Genomic DNA, 20,321 nt, shown 5'->3' on the forward strand with positions numbered 1-20,321 from the left:
AGTCACAGCTGACACCACTGACGAAGGCCCGGCCCTCCGGAGAGCTCTGCGGAGTTCGCCCACTGTGGTTGCGGCTGTGACCCTCTCCGTTCTGTCCCGTGTTCCTCCTGGCCCCGGCCATCACGGGTCTGTCCTGGGGACCCTGCAGCATCTCTGCTCCGGGGCTGGTGCCTGGCAGTCCTCCAGGGTTCCGTCCTCTCCATCCGAGCGTCTCCCCCGTCGTGACCACGGCTCCACGTGCCGGAGAGTCTCCTCCTGCCCCCCCTCCTCAGCGGAGGACCCCTCCACGGGCTCCGGCGGCTCGGCTGGCTACAGGCAGCCCCTGCTCACACTGCTTGGGGTGTGGGGCTCGGTGTCCTCTCTGGACGCCTGGGGCTGGCCCTGCAGGGCTTGGTGTCCTCTCCGGACGCCTGGGGCTGGCCCTGCAGGGCTTGGTGTCCTCTCCGGACGCCTGGGGCTGGCCCTGCAGAGAGAGGACAGCTCCTTCACACTCTGACCCTAGGCCCCACGTCCGGGGTCCTCCCTGCGTTGGCATTTTGTACCTTGGATCCTGTCTGTAGCACTCCCTATCAGCCAACAGCCCGCCTGTTGATAAACCGGAGGCTGCTCCTTGGCCCTTCACTTGCTGGGATGTGGACAGCGTCCCGGGTCCCAGCGGTCGGCAGCCTACTTCCCGGTAGCCCCTGGGAGTCTTCTCTGGGCTCCCGGGCCCTCTCCGGGCCCCTGAAGCATCCTCGGTACCCCTTGGCTGAGCCTCCTCCCACAGGCTGGGTCTCCCTGTGGGCACTTGGCTTCCAGAACTGCCTGCTCTCTGCTCGGTTGGCTGTTGGTCGGCAGTGATGAGCAAACAGCCCGCTTTTCCGACCGCCCTGGGTCCCTCGTGGTCCGCACGCTGGTGTGTTTGGCAGCCCTTTGCAGATGGCCTTGACCTGAACTTACTAATTATTTGCAGTAAATCCGCATGGATGGGTTCTTCTTCTAGATCGCTTCCATCTTTATCTAGATGTTTGATGGCATTGCCATCTGAGACAGAAAGGTCATTGCAAAATAGTTCCCACTCCATGGAATTGTACGTCAGACGTCCAGGGAGAGCCAGGTTTCCAGTGAGCCGGCCGTGTAACAAGCAGCAGTTGAAACAATGCGGTGTCATGTCCACCCTTGTTGGGTCCAGTGGGACCAGCCCCCCTGATGAGCGTCGGCCTTGTCTGCTGGTATTTCCAGGGCCCAGGTGAGCTCAGGCCTCGAGGCTGAGCTCTGTGCATATGACGGTGAAGCCACCGGTACTAGGCAGATCGAGCCCTCGTTGTTTTTGAAGCCCTTGCCCCAGGGGAGAGGGCGTGGGGGTCCCAGTCCTCAGTGTCTAATGAGAACGTCTTGTCCCAGCTGGTGAGAGGCCTCCTTCTTAATCTCTCTTGGGTGTTTGATGTTTGAACAGGATTACATGCAGAACGTGCATGGTAAAGAGATCGACCTCCTGAGAACCACCGTGAAGGTCCCCGGGAAGAGGCCGCCCCGCGCCACGTCAGCCTGCGCACCCATCTCCAGCCCCAAAACCAACGGCCTGTCCAAGGACATGAGCAGTTTACACATCTCACCAAATTCAGGTAAGCACACGGCAGATGCGCCAGAGAAACCCAGCGTGCCGGCCGCGGTCGGTGGTGCCGGCTGGGGAGGAGGACGCCGCTGAGCTGCTGGGTTCGGGGAGATGTTCGCTGGGATGTGGGCGATCAGAGTCTGGGAGCCCCGTCTCTTCCGTTTGCGATCCCTTCCTCCCTCGACACTGTGGGTTCCGTGACTGCCGGCTCGCACGTGGCTCCAGCAGCCACACACACGCACTGTGGGTTCCGTGACTGCCGGCTCGCACGTGGCTCCAGCAGCCACACACACGCACCGTGGGTTCCGTGACTGCCGGCTTGCACGTGGCTCCAGCAGCCACACACACGCACCGTGGGTTCCGTGACTGCCGGCTCGCACATGGCTCCGGCAGCCTACGTGGCTCCAGGAGCCACACACACGCACTGTGGGTTCCGTGACTGCCGGCTCGCACATGGCTCCAGCAGCCTACGTGGCTCCAGGAGCCACACACACGCACCGTGGGTTCCGTGACTGCCGGCTCGCACATGGCTCCGGCAGCCTACGTGGCTCCAGGAGCCACACACATGCACTGTGGGTTCCGTGACTGCCGGCTCGCATGTGGCTCCGGCAGCCTCACACACGCACTATGGGTTCCAGGAGCCACACACACGCACCATGGGTTCCGTGACTGCCGGCTCACACGTGGCTCCGGCAGCCACACACACGCACTGTGGGTTCCGTGACTGCTGGCTCGCACACACCAGACCACGAGGTTGTCCCAGAGCTGGGTCGTTGCAGGTGTGGTTTTTTACACAGGATGGGGAGAGGATTTAAGGGCCTTCTGAAAATCATGACTGAATTGTTACAGTATCAAGAATTCGTATGAACTATTGTGATTGGTAGTAACCAAGTATTCGAAAGTGAAAAGACCATTTGGGTCAAGATTTAAAGGAAACCGTTGGACTTAGGTAAAACTTAAATTCTCCCGGCTTTCTAAGTTGTCACACTTCACGTCATCTTGTAACCCAGTGTTGGTTTTCTTGATTCTCTTTTTTAAGGGAGAACTTGCCTCTTCATCCAGCAGCAGAGAAAGTTGCTGTTTTTGAACGTTAGGCGTGTTGAGAGGTTCCTGGCAATTGGAAACCATTTGAATGTCGTGGTTGAGGCTCAGTTAAGGGTCCCCGCGCACAGTGGCGCTCTGGCCCTAAGCTTCGTGGTTACGTCTCAGAGAGATGGGAGAGCCGCTGGAGCCCGCCCACCGACACGCAAACCCCGGCAGTGCGGGGGGCACTGCTGCGTGTCCTTCTCTGGCAGAAAGCCCCCTTCTTCCCTCCGACCTCCCCCCCCCTCTGTCTTCTCAGGATGAACTTGTGTTCTGCGGTGGTTTCTTCCCTCCGACCCCCACCCCATCTTCTCAGGATGAACTTGTGTTCTGCGGTGGTATCTTCCCTCCGACCCCCCCCCCCCCGTCTTCTCAGGATGAACTTGTGTTCTGCGGTGGTATCTTCCCTCCGACCCCCCCCCCCCCCCCCCGTCTTCTCAGGATGAACTTGTGTTCTGCGGTGGTTTCTTCCCTCCGACCCCCACCCCATCTTCTCAGGATGAACTTGTGTTCTGCGGTGGTATCTTCCCTCCGACCCCCCCACCCCCGTCTTCTCAGGATGAATTTGTGTTCTGCGGTGGTATCTTCCCTCCGACCCCCCCCCCCCCCCGTCTTCTCAGGATGAACTTGTGTTCTGCGGTGGTTTCTTCCCTCCGACCCCCCCACCCCCGTCTTCTCAGGATGAACTTGTGTTCTGCGGTGGTTTCTTCCCTCCGACCCCCACCCCATCTTCTCAGGATGAACTTGTGTTCTGCGGTGGTTTCTTCCCTCCGACCCCACCCCACCCCCATCTTCTCAGGATGAACTTGTGTTCTGCGGTGGTTTCTGCGTAGGTCTCCGCTTCGTAAAGATGCCGCCTTCTCCCTCTGTGAAATGGGAAGTTCTGTCAGAGAGGGACGGGTGACCCCCACCGTTCACGGCGTAAACGACCTTGGTTGGTGAAAGCAGCACTAAAAAGGAGCGCGAGTTTGGGGCCCGAGCCAGGACTCCGCTGCTCGATGCCGAAGGGGCGTCAGGCAGGTTACTGACCCTGTGTCCCCACCGTATCAGGCTGGGCGGGCCTCGTCTGTGCGTGTCCCCGGTGGAGCGGCAGGGGGCGTAATGTGTGTGTGAGCGGCGGGAGACTCAGAGTGCCGTACAAACGTCAGCTGGTACTACAGATCATAGTGAACCAGGGCTTTCTGCTCACAGAGACGCCAGGTCACTCCGGAACGAGGACCAGGCGATTTTGCCTGGTCTCCCATGAGCTGCTGACCCTCCTTCCTTCCAAGACATACGTGAAATTTCCCTTTCTTGGGATGGTGCACTAGCTCTGTGGGATAAGAAGAGAGAAAAGAACTGCCCAAGGAAAAAAAAGACAAACTTTGTTTATCGTGAATATAAAATTTATACTTTCGTTATCCTGTATTTATTTATTTATTTATTCAAAAATACCTACTGAGCACCGTTCTGTGCCAGGAATGGGGCTTGGGATGTGCTGTGGACAATGAGCCCCTGACCTCCGGACGTACGGACGAGGCAGTCGCCTGACAGGGAGCTGGTTTCCGCTCTCCTCCTGCCCCATCAGTCACATCTGCCCAGTTTATTCGAGTCGGGAGACGTGGAGGGGATTTCTCATGTGTGCCCCGGGGACACGGAGACTGAGAGGTCCTCCCTGCCTTCAAGGATCACATCCTCTGGGGGGCAGAGAGACGGCAGGCAGGTAAATGCAGCCGCTCATGGTTGGGGTGCGTCTGGTCATGGAGACCCAGGGCTGGTGCGGGCGGTCAGCTCTACCCCAGGCGGTGGGCATTGTCGGGGCTGGGCTGGCCGAGAGGCCGGGGGGTCTGCCAGCAGGCGCCCAGGGGGGGAGACTGGCTCGTTTGAGACACGGAGTGTGAGCTTCTTCATCTGCAGGCCTGAGACCTTGGCTACTCCACTGCCCCCTGTCGTCCTACAGAAAATCTAACGTTTGATAACCGGCAGGAAACCCAGAATGTCATGTCACCTCTGTCCCGTCCCCTGAAGCCGGCTCTGTCACGAGCCTCTGCTCAGGCAGTGACTTTGTGTCCTCTGAAGGCCAGTGTCCCACTGCCCAGATTCCTGCCCTTTAAGACTCTTGTCGTTGGGAGAATGGGAGGGGCCCAGGGCACCGCTGAAATCCACGGTCACACCCTCGGTTTACTACAACACATCCCTCTGACCCAGAGCCAGGTAAATCCCCATGCAGGGGGCCGCGGCCGGCCGGCCCTCTTCCCTGCTCCCAGGTAAGGACACGGAGGTGGGGGGGTGGCATCTGTAGGGGCCGGCACCACGTCCGGCGGAAGAAGGCCTCATGCCGCACTCAGGGTGGCGGCTCCCTCTCAGAGCATGCAGGTGACCTCATCGGCTGGTGTCCAGGAAGAGTGACCTTCCCTCTGTTGTGCAGAAGAAAGTGTTTTTCTCCTGTGAAAAAGTCCAACACGACAACTTTAATGAGAAGGAAATATTTATAGATGCTATTTTCAAGTGATGGGCTATTAAGCCAAAAAATGGGTGTGTGTTCTTTTTGTTAGTTTAGAGCTGGGTGCCGAAGACCTGACGTGGGGCAGAGCCTTCCCCTTCCGTCTCCACTCGTGTGAGCTCTCCGGTTCTGCGTTAGGGCGCTGGCTCACGCCAAGTGTTCGTTTCTCTCTGCACTTCCTGTCCCTTTAATTCGCTTCCCGATCTCAGTAGCATTGAACTAGATCTCTGTTTGGTGCCTTCCCTTCCAGGAACTATTCCGTTCACGGAGACCCGATCTGTGCCTGTACCCAGATCTTTGTGCCTAATACTTAATATTGTCTTAAAAGTCTGTAAGTGGGCCCTGGCCGGTTGGCTCAGTGGTAGAGCATCAGCCTGGCGTGTGGAGGACCCAGGTTCGATTCCCGGCCAGGGCACATAGGAGACGCGCCCATTTGCTTCTCCACCCCCCCTCCTTCCTCTCTGTCTCTCTCTTCCCCTCCCACAGCCGAGGCTCCATTGGAGCAAAGATGGCCCGGGCGCTAGGGATGGCTCCTTGGCCTCTGCCCCAGGCGCTAGGGTGACTCTGGTCACGGCAGAGCGACGCCCCGGAGGGGCAGAGCATCGCCCCCTGGTGGGCAGAGCGTCGCCCCTGGTGGGCGTGCCGGTGGATCCCAGTCGGGCGCATGCTGGAGTCTGTCTGACTGTCTCTCCCTGTTTCCAGCTTCAGAAAAAAAAAAAAAGTCTGTAAGTGGAGGGGACTCAGTGGGTGTAAACATTTGTCAGTCTCTTGAGCCATATTTCCAAATTGAGTTTTAGAAAGGTTTTGTATACAGTAACCCTCCAAAAACGGGTATTAACGGGTATAAGTGAGTGCCCATTGGACCCTCCTGCACTTGCTGGCATTGCTACTACCTAAGTATCGTTTTCTGGACTCTAGCCTAATCAGATAAGCAATAAAAGACACCTCGTGCTTTCTTCACTTGGATTTCTTCCCTTAGTGGTGAGGTTGGACATCTCACACATTCCTTGACCATACGTATCATGTGGTAGCTGTGTGGAGGAGTCTGTTGCCCATGTTTTGCACTACATGCTTGGTTTTTCCTATTGATATGTCAGAACTCTTTGTATATGAAGGATATCAACACTTTATAATCTATTTTTGCAGATATCTTCCCAATTTCTTCCTTGTTTTTTTTATACTGTCTGGTCTTATTTACATTCACAGGTTCCCCGTTTTTAATATATAATCAGATAAAGTCTTTTACTTCTGTGGTTTCTACAGTAGACCTTCTGAAAGCCTTTAATAATCTCGAAATTAGATCATAACCCCTAGGTACGTATTTCTGAGCTTTATCATTCTCTTGTTTCTTCTTCCTTTTTATTTTTAGACATTTCCAACTATTTATTATGAAAGTGTTCCAACATACTGAAGGGTTGAAGTAACAGTGTAATAAATGACCGTGTGTGTTCCCTCCAGGTGCTTTCTCGTTTATTTTTTAATTTTCGCCACTAACCTCCCTCTAATTTGTTTGGGTCTGTCAGCTGCAATAGGGCATCTAATTAAACTCAATTCAAAGAGGTGACCCGTTGTCCTGTCTCTCTCTGCTGAACGCTTCCTTTCCCTGTTGGTTCTCTCGGTCCCTTTTACTGTACAACTAACTCATTTCATCGAAGTAGCTGTATTTCTGGGCTCCAGAAACGCCGATTCTGCTGGCCTGCAGTGTCCACGCCGTCTCTCGCCTGAGGTGGCTTCTCACGCCCGTCCACATTATGGCTCCGTGGGTCTCTGGTGGTACCACACAGTGTAGCGTTCCTCCTCTGTCCTTCAGTTTTTCTTGGCTATTCCCGGCCCTTGGTTTCTTTCCAAAGAACTTCAGAACAGCTGAGAACCTCCTCCTTCCCCTCAGAGTAATCCCACAGGACTCGACCTGTCACTGCTCTGGTCCCGTCGATGAATGGCTAAAGGACCCAAAGCTTGACCACAGAGAGCTTCCTGTCGGGGAACACAGTTAATCCATTCTGTTAGTTTATCATTTTTGGTGAGTTATGAGACTAATCCACGGGGGGGGGTAGAGGATATGTATCCATTATGTCATCTAACTGGTAAGAAATGAACAGGTGCCTAAGTTTTGTACATTTTATAACTAGCCGTCTTGCTGAAGTCTTGTCAGCTGGAATAGCTCTGGGGTTGTCTCTCCTGACTTCCTCGTGGACAGCCGAGTGCAGTCCATAATTCAGTTACTATGTTGCCTGTGTGCCAATGTGGCCTTCAGTTTCCGCCCATCATCAGGTTAATGACTTGGGTGTCTTATGTCAGTGGTCCCCAACCCCCGGGCCGCGGACCGGTACCAGTCCACAGAGAAAGAATACATAACTTACATTGTTTCCGTTTTATTTATATTTAAGTCTGAATGATGTTTTATTTTTTAAAAAAATGACCAGATTCCCTCTGTTACATCCGTCTAAGACTCGCTCTTGACGCTTGTCTCAGTCACGTGATACATTTATCCGTCCCACCCTAAAGGCCGGTCCGTGAAAATATTTTCTGACATTAAACCGGTCCGTGGCCCAAAAAAGGTTGGGGACCACTGTCTGACGTGTCTTTCATTCACCGTGATTGCTGAGTCTGCGCCGTGCTCAGGCCTGGTCGGTGTTCTGGGAACTCGGGAAGTAGAGGAGGGGGGTCCAAGGCCCTCCCTCCAGGGGTGCCGTCGGGTATACACAAATAAGACCACCGAGGCTGGCAGCGCGTGCCGCGGGGACAGAGGGCACCACGGAGAGAACGTCACTGGTGGGAGGGGTCTTACGTGACTTCCAGGTTTGGAGGGTGCTTTGCCAGAATTGGGATGTTGACTGCCTTTCATACAGTAAAACCTGGAGAATCTGACGGACTTCACGTCAGCTCTGGGCTGGAGGAGGAGGAGGGAAGTGCATTGTCAAAGTGGAAACTGAGCCTTGACTCTACTGGGCCACCTGACGTCCAGGTACCCGAGCCCAGGTCCCTCCCGGTGGGCGTGGGGGGTGGCGAGGGAGCAGCGCAGAGGGGCTGCCGGGAAGACGAGGCCCCAGCTCCGGCGGGCAGTGGTGGAGTGCCAGGCACAGCAGCTGCGGGCGTGTTCCGGCAGGAGCTCGCCGCCCGCACCTTCGCCACCGCCACCTCCTAGCACTCCCGGCAGGGCGGGGGCCCCTGATATGGACGTCGGTGCCTGAGAGAGAAGGAAGTGGACAGGGAACCGAGAGCCCCACGCGGCCACAGAGAAGAATAATAGGTGTCAAGGAAAGGCAGCCTCGACCGTGAGGGACGTTAACTACAGGGCTCCAGCGGCCTGGCCCGCGAACCCCCCACACTGTTGTCTTTCCTGGAGCCCACCAGCCAGCGCGTGCCACACACCTGCTCCAGGGCTGCAGAGCCGACCCCTTCCACTGCCTAAGGAGCCCGTGTCGCCGTACTCATAAATACGAACGGTCAGCCAAGGCGTTGGTGGAAACCCACAGTAACTACGTGAAGGACCGAGATGAACAAAGACAGCCCGGTCCCCTAGAAGAAAGAGGGGTCATTTGGGGAAAGAGAATTTAAGAGAAAATGATTACAACTACTGTCATTGGAAAGGTTAAAGAGGTTAGTGACCGTGTCCATAAAATGAAACAGAAGATTGAAGAACCAAAAGGTTACTGAAAATTAAAGGAAAAACGATCGCGAAAAAGTTTGAATAGATCGGTGAAATAGTCTGAGTGACGTGGCCAAAGCCACTGTTGGTTAATCAATGATTGAACGGAAGAAAACAGGCTGGAGGTGAGAGGAAGGACATGCCAGTGTCTGAAGAGTCAGGTGTTTAGATGGATGGGAGAGGGAGCTTTGTAAACATAGAGAAAACACTAAAAAGCGTCCAAGGTGGGAGACGAGCGAGGTTACCTACCAGGGAAGAGAACGCTGATGGAGCGTAGACCTCCAAGAACACCCCGTGCCAAAGGACAGTGGAAGAGTTCCCTTCTAAGGACAAGTCATTTTGAGCCTAGAAGCCTATATGCAGTGCCAAACTATAATCAATCAGGTGTGAAGGCAGAGAGAAATGACATTTTAGATCAGTAACAACAGAGATGCAGAGCATTGACCTCTCAGTGGCATTTGGAAAAAATTACTTCAGCATCTACTCCAGCAAAAAAAAAAAAAAGAAAGAAAAGAAAAGAACAGAAATCCAAAAGATATTTACTCGGACTTATTTAATTCCCCCCTTCTCCATCACATCCTCCCCTTCGTCCGTGGTCCCTCGCTCAGGACGCCCATGGTGGTGTCTGCTGTTTCCAGTCCTTGGGCTCGGAACTTACACGGCCTTTTTCATGGGAATCCATCAGAAGTCACATGTTAGAGAATCGACCCCGCTGTCGTTTCAGACGCACTTCCAGAGAAGGCGGTCCAGCGTCCAGTGTGTCCGGAAGTGTTTTCTGACTTGAGTTTTCAGCCAGGCTGCTTTGGTGTGGAATGATATCCACAGAAGGACAGAAAGCCGTTATAGGAGCTCCGACAATGATTTTGACCTTGAAGGAGAGAGCAGGAAAACTGATTGCCCTAAAGGAAGGGCTTTGGAGTCAGAAACACTAAATCGAGTCCTTCCTCCCTGGCATTCAGACCCTGTGCCGTCGTGTCTCCCTGAACTCAGCGTCCTCCTCTTTAAAATGGGGAGCTGGTACCTAGGTCTCTTCTTAGGACGGCACACTGTGTGCCTTTCCAAAGTGTGGCCCGAGGGCAGTGAGCCTTCGGAATTGTATCAGGAGCCTAGCTCAAGAGCTGGGCTCGTCACTTATGAAGAGAAGGAGGAGGGGAGAGCATTTGTTTCCGAATTTAATTTTTCCAGTGCCAGAAGATTTGTCTCTGGAGCCTTCCAGTAGACGTGTCATGCGGTAGACTTAACACCCGTGCCCCCCACACCCCAACAGGCAGCGAGGAGGGCAGGCGGGAGAGTGCTCGTGGGGACCACCCCTGAGCCTCCACAGGGCGCTCTGCTCCAGGTCCGGGGCCCCCCTCGCCCCCAGTCTCCGTAACTCCCGATGGCGACATTTTGTTCTGAGATGACAGCTCTCTTCTCGTCTCTAAAGTGGGTCTTTGTTGGTTATTTGCAACTGTGACTATGTTTTTATCCGAACCAGATGGATGCTTAGACCTTTGTCACAGGAAACCTTCTCCTCCTCCTCCTCCATCTCCCCTCCTCCATCTCCCCTCCCCCGTCTCCCCCACCACTTCAGGCCCCCAGTGGTTTCACAACACTGAAGCCCCTCAGGAGGGTGGAGGCTGCGTTTCCAGGGGGTGGGGGGACGAGGGGCAGGGAGCCTCGATGGTTTTGAGTGTTGAACTGCCGTTGACATCTAAAGTCTCGGCCATGCTGTTTTCCCTCCACACTTCAGTAATCAGGACATCCAGCAAAACCCATAAAAAACCAAACTAATAGCATGAATATTCAGTGACCTAGAATACTAATTATCGTCATGAATATTAATGCGATCGGACTTGCTTTCTCCTCTCCTCTTTTCTCTCTCCCTGTTCCTCTTTTCTCCCTCTCTCTCCCCCTCCCTCCCTCTCCCCCTCCCTCCTTCTCTCCCTCCCTCTCCCTCTCTCTCTCTCTCTCTCTCTCTCTCTCTCTCTCTTTCCACTTAGCCGGCTCTAAAGATGGGTCATAATGAGAGCATTTAAGAGGGAGCTCGCTCTCCGCCGTGACAGGGACTGGGTAATAAGGGGAGCTTGATTAACGCGGCGCACTTGGGGGAGAGATGAGAGGCTTCACGTGGGTCTGTTCGGGGAGGCAGCGCGGCACCGGCGGCTCTGTTGCTGCTCCCGGAGATTAATGAGGCCTAAGAGTGCATTAGGAACAGTGACAAAGGTTTCATCTAATGGGCTCAGTCATTTTTCCTTTGAGTGACAGACGCACAGGAGTAATTGGCTGTGCAGAATGGCAGCTCATTGGCGGTACTTAAGGATACATTATCCCCGTTGTGTGGCCCGCAGAGGCTGTTTATCAAAACCGCTCGCACTGCAGACGCCGCCGTCGCTAAGCCGCTGTTACAGTGGTGATAGCTATTAAAAAAAAATAATAATAAGACAAGAACACCACATTCAAACCAGACCCCGTGGTCGTCTCATAGAAGCAAAGTTTTCCTTTGTTTAGTTTCAAATGGTCTAGAAAACATTGTAATAACTCCGGAGTCCGTTCCCGGTACGGATGGGCTGTGCGTGCACCCCTCCCTGTCCCCACGCCCACCCCCACCGCGTGTCCTGCTTTGTCGTGTCCCACGCCTGCTCCTGCTCCTGCTCCTGCTCCGGAGGAGAACCTGGGAGCGAGCCCGGCTCCGCGCCCCGTTTCTGCCCCGGCCGCCCCATCATTTACCACATGGGGGGCTTTGTTTACAGCATCAGACCCTCTGATGTATAAACTGGGCGCCTTTGCTGAGTGTTCTTCCAGAAACTCGGTGGAATACTCCGCAAGGAAAACAAGCCTTCTCGGTTTGCGAGTTGTTTTGCTGAAGGGTGGTCCAGAAATCCAGTTCTCATGGGATGATGACCCGCTTCCACAAACCAAGTTTCAGTGGCATGTGTGTGTGGGGGGGGGGCTGTTTAGCAAGTTTTGATTTTTAGGGGTGAAAATAAATGTTCCGTGGGGTTTCCCTTAGACTAAAATTTTAGGACATTCGCTACATCTGAAATTAACCTGAAGCGTCTGAAATTAACCTGAAGCGTCTGAAATTAACCTGAAGCGTCTGAAATTAACCTGAAGCGCTGCAGTGTCTTCAGCTTTTAGGAAAAGTTCCTTCTGGTTGGTGGTGATGGTCATTTCTGTGGGGGTACATCTGCCCACTGAGATTCCAGCACATGTGTGTTACGTGGTTTCCATCATTAAATTGTAAACTCTTTGAGGCAGAGGCCATTATCTCTCTTTCTTTGTTGTCCTCTGCTAGTCTTGTGACCTAGCAATTATTTCTTCACTTAGTAAATATTAGTGTCGCCCATCACGGGAGCCGTGAGCGGTGAATGTTGCTGACGAGTGCCGCCGGCCGTCTTGCAGAGAGCGGTTCCCCCATTGTAGCGTCCTCCGGTCGAGATCATCGGGGCACAGAGTTCAACTAGAAATCAGAATCATGCTTCCCAGTGTAAGGAAACCTCCAATTATTTGAATTCCAAATGGAGTGTTCATTACTGGAAGAGCAAACGAAAGCAACTTGATCCTTCACGATTTCTGTTAAGCACCTAAGAAAGATGTCCAGCACCGAGCCATCCGCATTTCTGTGGAACGGAGATCCCTGTGAGTAATTAGAAATTGCCGTAGAAACTTTGTTCCTCTCGAGAATGTATGCTCAGTAAAGAAATTGTGTTTTCACTGTTGACACGTTGCTTTCAAGCCCAGCAGAAAGGTCAGTGTGGGAGGGGGAGTTGCCGAGACGGACCTCTTGTCCCAGCGGCCTTCGGCGAGGCAGCTGCCCGCTGGCCGGGGCCTGGCTGGACCCTGGGCCTCGGGAGAGAGCCGTTCTGTGTCAGGGTCAAGTTCACAACTGACCTGCTGGTTGCGTCCTCGTCCCCACACCGGCCGAGGAGAAGTTTTCAGAGTAGCCGTGGCGTTCTGCTGATCTCTGGACCGTGTGTCTGGCGCCTCATAGTGACCAGTCATACACCGAGAGAAAGTTCTTCTGTCTGGAAGACGGCCAGTGAGAGGTAAAGCCCAGCAGCACCCTGAACCCGCCCCCCCACACACACACAGCTCACCTTCAGGCCCTCAGAGTTAGGGACGTGGTTTCCCTCGGTGTTCTGACCCCCAGCACTTCTCTGTCCACTCTGTGAGAGGATTTGATAAGGCACGGGAGGGTTTGATAAGGCGCGGGAGGCGGAGCCCCTCTGTGGAGGCGGAGCCCTGTGACCACCTTGGCCTCCGCCCTGAGAGGGGCTAGAAAATTCAGTGGTCACCAGAGACGGCAGCGCTGCCAAACCCACTGTGGAGCAGAACACACCTGCCGTGTGTATCCTACGAAGGAGGAACCGAAATGCGTAGCAAAGGAAGAGACTGAACGACTGACTTGAGTTGTTGGGGGGCATTCAACCAAACAGACACCTAGAGGGCGAGATGGGGGCATCCTGAACTTCGTTTTCTAAAACACTATTATTACGTGAATGCTGCTGACCAGAAAACCCTGGGTTTTCACTTCCTTCTGCTGATGCTGCCGTACCTTTCTGTGACTGTATTGCAACCACGTCCGTTCAGGCAACCCACACCAAGAAACGGGGTGCAGCTAAGGAGGCATTACGTGAGCCTCGGGTAGATCAGCATAAGTAACCTCACACCCACTCCCCAGGATCTGTAGTGGCGAGGGTTCCTTACGCAGCTGCCCGGGGGCAAGGTCACCCTCTGCAGTGAAGAACGTGGGGTCAGACGTCTGTAGAAGAGCAGACTCTGTCTCCGGAGTGAATACTCAGACTCACTTCCAAATATGCTCACTTCAGTGAGAACTGAACCTTCTGTCGTGCTCAGTGTTTTCAGTCTTCCCTTTGTACCAAACCCCACATCACTCCCGTCCCAGGGTGAGCGGTGACGCAGCGGTGGGGGCGTCGGCGGGGTCCCTCGTCCTCGGCCCCATCACGTCCCAGCCGACAGGGTTTCTTGTCTTGCTCTCTGTCCTTCTCCCCGTGTGCCTCTGACAGCTTGGGTGTCTCCAGTCGACCTGCCTGGGGAATTCGGGAAGACGGAAAAGGGGCCGGGGTGTCACTGAGCTGTCCCTGTGCTCAGCGCTGTGCCGTCGGTTTCCAGAAGACACCACTGGGCGGACGCATGTCTGCGCTTACGCGAAGTGAGGATGACTATACAAACCAAAACACAAGCAGTCGACACACAGACAGATGCAAAGAAAACATGCAGGCTTTTTAGATTATAAAGTCAAACAAAATTAGCAACTCTATTTTATTGATTTTTTTTTTTTTTTTTTGAGAGAGAGAGAGAGAGAGAGAGAAAGAAAGAGGGGCAAGGGAGGAGCGGGAAGCATCAACTCGTAGTAGTTGCTTCTTGTATGTGCCTTGACCAGGCAAGCCCAGGGTTTCGAACTGACAACCTCAGTGTTCCAGGTAGACGCTTTAGCCACTGCACCACCACAGGTCAGGCAGCAGCCCCCATTTTAATAAGATATTTTACTGAATATTTTATTAACTATTTTAGCTTTTACTAAGAAATAAACTAGAGAAAAGGTAGAATTAATAACCACTAATACCTGCAGGGGCTTTGCAGATTGCAAAGCACTTTACATAATTGAAACCTTATAGCAACCACATGGACTTATTATCATTATTATTAACACCACCATTTGATGATGATGATGATGGTGGTGATTATTAATGTTGTTATTTTCATTTGACAAATTATGGGCTGAATTGTTTTTAAGAGGCCCAAGCTCCATCTTTTTTAGCCCACTGGCCACTAAGAAAATTAATCAGAAACATTTATTTTAAGTCAGAAAGGCTATGCTCTTTGAACCAATAATAACTCTTCCGGGATTCTATCCTAAGAAATAAAACCTAAAAGTGGAAGATGTCCTTAGCAGTGTTGTTTATAGTAATGAGAAAATGGAAACAATAAAAACTTATCTACAAGTAGGAAAACGGTCCCATGTATCGTCTACGTTAAATCAGTAAGATGTTATACATTTAAGATGATTGTGAAGATAATGGAACAACATGGAAAACGGGAAGAATTCATGTGAAAGAACTGCAGTATAAAATGACATCTATTCTGTGGTCATGGTAACGAATGCTATGTTTACTGTAGAGAAGATCTATCTATTCGATGGGATTTCTGTGTACCTCTCTCCCATGTTATTTTTATACCTGTAATCGTTTTTGCAGAGAACCTTTAAGAAATACACACAGCGAAAAGAGACTCCCACTTTCCCCCCATGGTATCGTAATTAGAATATGCAGAGAGAAGAGTAAAACGAACTATTTCTACATTTCCATGAGTGACACTGAACTGCCTGATCACAGGATTTTAATTCTGAGTCTGGCTGCAGGGTTGTGTTCAGTAGTGATGACATTGACCCTTACAGCTGGGTCTGGAGCTTGTACATCCCTTTTTTTCCCCCTCCGGTAAACATACTGTGGAAAATATTTTACCAAAAGAAAAAGAAAAAGTGCATCGTCGTCTGAGAAATGCAAGATTCCTGCTGCAACAGTGAATGTGTTGAATGGCTCTGTTATACCCAACAAGTGTCACAGAACAGAGTCCCGGCCGCCTGCGTCTTTAAGAAAAGATACGGGATGCGTCCCAGGGAGAAAAAAAAAAAATCCTCTTAGCCTGAAATCCTGGTTGCCAAAGGGGAGGTGGATTTCCAGCATAGATAGTGAGGCGAACGGGCACTTAAGTCATTTGTACCTCACTTGTTACAGTCATGCTGTGAATTATATTCTTTTCGGGGTTCTAATTAGAGGACGGGACAGATGGCGAAGGCCTTAGTTAGGAGGGATGTGGCCATTAGGAAGGCCTCCGTCGTCCAGTCTGGATTCCTGCAAATCTGGTGTTCCCCGTGCGTGCAGCGCCGGGCGAGGCGTTGCAAAACGCTGGTCTGCAGGGCGTCCCTGCCCCTCGGAGCTCTTGTGACATTTGAATCTCCTGAGAGACCAGGGACATGGGTCTCCCCAAGCGTGAGGCGCCCTCCGAGGGGAAGAGGCAGTTTCCAGAAATCATAGCCCTGTAACGATGGGGTTTTTGTCTGTTTGTTTTAATTACAAAGCTCCACAGTGGAAATGAGGGTTTCACTGCCCCACCGCTGGAGTCCTCCTGGGGTTTTTCTCCCTGCGCAGCTCAGCGTCCACGAAACTTCCGCATCGCACCTGTCGCTGGGAGTGAGTTGCTGCTCCTTTTTCAGGCGATCGAACCAGTAAGGCAGATGCCCTGGACCTTGTTTCCTAAGTCACCGCCGTGGGTCAGGTCCAGCCTCGTTTGTGAAGATGGACCGAAGTCAGGACGGGCGAGTGAGCCAAAACGCTGTATTTTCATATGTAGCAGCAGTAAGCGGTTGTTGATGAGCCTCTCCTTGAATGCCGTGAAAAGCCTATTTCAAGGCATAGTTAAAAAAAATCAGCACGGGCTATTTTTAATAGAATAATCCGTATAGCTTAAAAGAGGGCTGATGCTGCCTTTGATGTCATTTGGGCGGATGAAAACATTCCTGCTCAATAGAGAAGCCGCATCTCTTTCACGCTGGTCTGAGATCAGCGCTGGCCGCACGCTGGTCACGCTGTCAGACGGACCTGCCGCGTCCGCTTTGAAATGCAAATTGTTTCAAGGAAAATAGCGCCCAGCGGAAAGAGGTAAGCGGTGCCTTTTCAGATCCGCTCGCTGGTCCACTCCAGGACCGTGCGTCCAGCTGACCCTGTTATGGGGGAGCAGATCTGGTGCCGTTGACCGAGGGATTTTAATTCTCGTCAGCACGAGGACATCCCTTACTGAGGAGCCAGCCGGCGCCTGGGACCCGGGATTAGCATGGTGACCGCTGCCCCCTGCCAGCCAGCCCACCTGGCAGCTCCGACCCCTAGATGGACATTTGAGGAAACACCGGCATAGTTCAGAGTGGGCCAGGTGGTCCGTACGTACGTCATGGCCACGCTGACTGTATTTGGGGTAAAAAAAATATATTGGATGATACTAAACAGGCTCTGTTGTGACCCACTTCCTGTGGATACGAGGGTCCTCTACTCTGTCCGGCAGGGCCATCCTTTGGGGACCTGATGCTGGTGACACTGCCTTCTGCCCAACCTGACCCCATCTCTCCTAGTCCCTGACCTGACAGCCAAGTTCACAAACCGTTTAAATGGCCTTGGTTAGCTGCTTTTTTTTGTGTGTGTGTGGTGGTGGTGGGTGGGGGGGGAATAAATATTATTGATAAAAGGTACACACAGAAGGTGCAGAATCCTGAGTCATAGCTAAGTAAGTGTACAGTGACCGACAGGCAGGTCAGGAAGCAGCAGGTGGCCGGCCAGCAACCCAGGAAGCCCCTGTGGGCCACATCCTGTCACTGCCCACACCTGCCCCGGAACACACACACACACACACACACACACTCGAGGACGATAGCCACCTGACTCCTCCCTCCATGAATGACTTCTGCGTGTTGATCCTGAACCGCAGGATGGGGTCGTCGCAGTGGCTGCGCTCCCGGCTGTCTGTTCCGCCCGCCTCCTCTCTGCCATGCGGTCCTGTGTGACCCAGGTCCCGCCCGCCTCCTCTCTGCCGTGCGGTCCTGTGTGACCCATGTCCCGCCCGCCTCCTCTCTGCCGTGCGGTCCTGTGTGACCCAGGTCCCGCCCGCCTCCTCTCTGCCGTGCGGTCCTGTGTGACCCAGGTCCCGCCCGCCTCCTCTCTGCCGTGCGGTCCTGTGTGACCCAGGTCCCGCCCACCTCCTCTCTGCCGTGCGGTCCTGTGTGACCCATGTTCCGCCCGCCTCCTCTCTGCCGTGCGGTCCTGTGTGACCCAGGTCCCGCCCGCCTCCTCTCTGCCGTGCGGTCCTGTGTGACCCATGTCCCGCCCGCCTCCTCTCTGCCGTGCGGTCCTGTGTGACCCAGGACCAGCTCAGTCAGTAGTCAGTAGCTCGTCCCTCCCTACTGGTATCTAGCCCTCCGTCGCATGGATACACCACAGGGTACCCGTGGTGCATGGACCTTCGGGCCACTGGGCGCCACCGTGGACATTCTCGTGGTGTTTGTTCTCAGGTGGGCACCGTGCACGTCTGTCTGTGTGGTTTTAGGTTGTGAAATAAGAACGGGACTCTTGAGAGAGGGACGCACCGGGAAGCTCTACGAAGGCTGCCCATCAGGAGGGTCAGGAGAGCAGTGTGGGCTGTCCGGGGGAGGTGCAGTAAAAGAGAGCGGTCACCTCCGATGTCTGCAGTGATCCACGGAGCCGTTCCTGAGCCGTCGGCAGGCGTGACCTCCCTGCCTCTCACACCTCCTTACGGCTGTTGCGTTGTTCCTCGGCTAGCGCTCCGGCCACAGGCGGACTTGTCCAACGCTTTCTACTGGGCCAGGTAGACTGTAGTTGCCCCACGACAGGGACTCTCCCCTTGACCGCTGACGGCCGTGTGGGTTCTGGAGCCCCAGCCACGCCGCCCGACCCTGGGAGAGGGGCCCTAGCCCGGCCTGTCTGCTGCCTGGAGCCTGTAGGAACCCTGGGGCGCTCAGGACCGTGCTCAGGCACCACTGTGTCCAAGGTGGGCTTGATCTTCAGATCGTCAGGTAAGTCTTCTTTCCCAAGTGAGAACTCCAGACGCCTCAGCCTTAGCGAATGAGTCGTTAGCGTGTGAAATGAATTCCTGGGCAAGGAGCAGCGTAGCCGAGAGTAAGCGCTTTGAGAGAGAGTAGAGTGACTTATACTATAGCGCCTCCCTTTTGTGCTTAGAGGTATTTCTAAAGGCGAAAGCTCCCCGGGTGGTCGCAGACAAGGGGACGTGTGCTGGATGCATCTAGATCAGTAGTTCTCAACCTTTGGGTCGCGACCCCGGGAGGGGTCGCCTAAAGCCATCGGAAAATACATATTTATTATACAATACGTTTTTAAATAAAATATGTATTTTCCGATGGCTTTAGGTGACCCCTGTGTTTTGGTCGTTCGACCCCCGCCAGGGTCGCGACCCACAGGTTGAGAACCGCTGATCTAGATCTTAGCAACAACGAAACAAACTGGAGTCAGGGACAGTATTACTTGACCGATTCACTAGTGACCTTCGTTCAGGAACAGAAATGAAATTTACACATTAGCCTTTGCTGGACGTGTATGCAAATCAGCATCTGAACTTCTGACATAAATTACTACAGTATAATCAGACTTTACATCTGTGTAGTCACTAAAAAATATTCACAAAACATCTGGGGATAAACAGTGCCTTGAACTGTTGGGTTTCTGGAAATGCCTCAGGGTGGGACCACTGGTCCAGGACCGCTCGCCCCTGGGGTGTGACAGGGTGTGACGGGGTGTGACGGGGTGTGACAGGGTGTGACGGGGTGTGACGGGGTGTGACACTTCCCGGCCAGCCGCCCTCCGTCAGACCCGCCACATCAGGGTTCCTGGCCCGTGGCGCCCCAGCCTGTGAACCGCTGGTTCGTCTCCGCGTCACCACATGCGTCTTCTTGTGTCTTCGTTTCCAGACAGTACTGGGTTGTGTATCTCCAAACTGTACGTTTTGGGGCAGACACCGTTTTCTCACCCTTCCTAATTTTTTGTTTGTTTTCAGTGAAACAAATACATTTCTGTATCATCGCAGGAAACAGCTTAGGTCACAGTTGCTTGGTCTTCTTGATTGTTTGATATTCAGGAAAGTTTTAACTGAAATTAAACAAGGGAATGCATACACATGTGGGTCCTCCTATGCAGATATTTTTGGAGATTTTATGACTCATAGAGGCCGAAGGTTGGGAACCAGGCAGGTAATTGAGTGACGTGCGGTGGGCTGAAGGGCCGATGTGTGCCCTGACCCTCAAGCTGTAGTATCAATACCATAGACAGATTTAGACATACACAGACGATCCCCAACTTATGATGGTTCAGCTTAGCGATTTTCAAATTTCAGATGGTCCAAAAGTGATCCACTTTGAGAAGAAACTGCACTGTTTACCCTTGAACAACATAGATTTGACCTACAGGCAAGTTTTTTCTAATAAGTACAGCAAATATATTTTCTCTTATGATTTTTTAGTTTTTTTTTTGTTTGTTTTTTATTCTTTTTTTTTTTTTTTTTTTTTCATTTTTCTGAAGCTGGAAACGAGGAGAGACAGTCAGACAGACTCCCGCATGCGCCCGACCGGGATCCACCCGGCACGCCCACCATGGGGCGATGCTCTGCCCACCAGGGGGCGATGCTCTGCCCATCCTGGGCGTCGCCATGTTGCGACCAGAGCCACTCTAGCACCTGAGGCAGAGGCCACAGAGCCATCCCCAGCGCCCGGGCCATCTTTTGCTCCAATGGAGCCTTGGCTGCGGGAGGGGAAGAGAGAGACAGAGAGGAAAGCGCGGCGGAGGGGTGGAGAAGCAAATGAGCGCTTCTGTGTGCCCTGGCCGGGAATCGAACCCGGGTCCTCCGCATGATTTTTTAGTTTTTATTTTTACATACTTCTTTTTTGTGGGAGAGAGACAGAGACAGATAGGAAGGGAGAGAGATGAGAAGCATCA

General features: G+C 53.2%; 1 protein-coding gene across 1 annotated transcript in view; it reads left to right on the forward strand.

The window, feature by feature from the left end:
* AGAP1 (ArfGAP with GTPase domain, ankyrin repeat and PH domain 1) overlaps window positions 1-20,321 on the forward strand; it is a 322,164-nt gene that overhangs the window by 197,989 nt on the left and 103,854 nt on the right. Inside the window, exon 12 of the mRNA XM_066346522.1 lies at window positions 1,436-1,604. Within this exon, the coding sequence (XP_066202619.1) occupies window positions 1,436-1,604 (169 nt within the window). The remainder of the gene's footprint in view (window positions 1-1,435; window positions 1,605-20,321) is intronic.

Source organism: Saccopteryx leptura, chromosome 7, assembly GCF_036850995.1.
Source record: "Saccopteryx leptura isolate mSacLep1 chromosome 7, mSacLep1_pri_phased_curated, whole genome shotgun sequence".
Taxonomy (NCBI): Eukaryota; Metazoa; Chordata; class Mammalia; order Chiroptera; family Emballonuridae; genus Saccopteryx; species Saccopteryx leptura.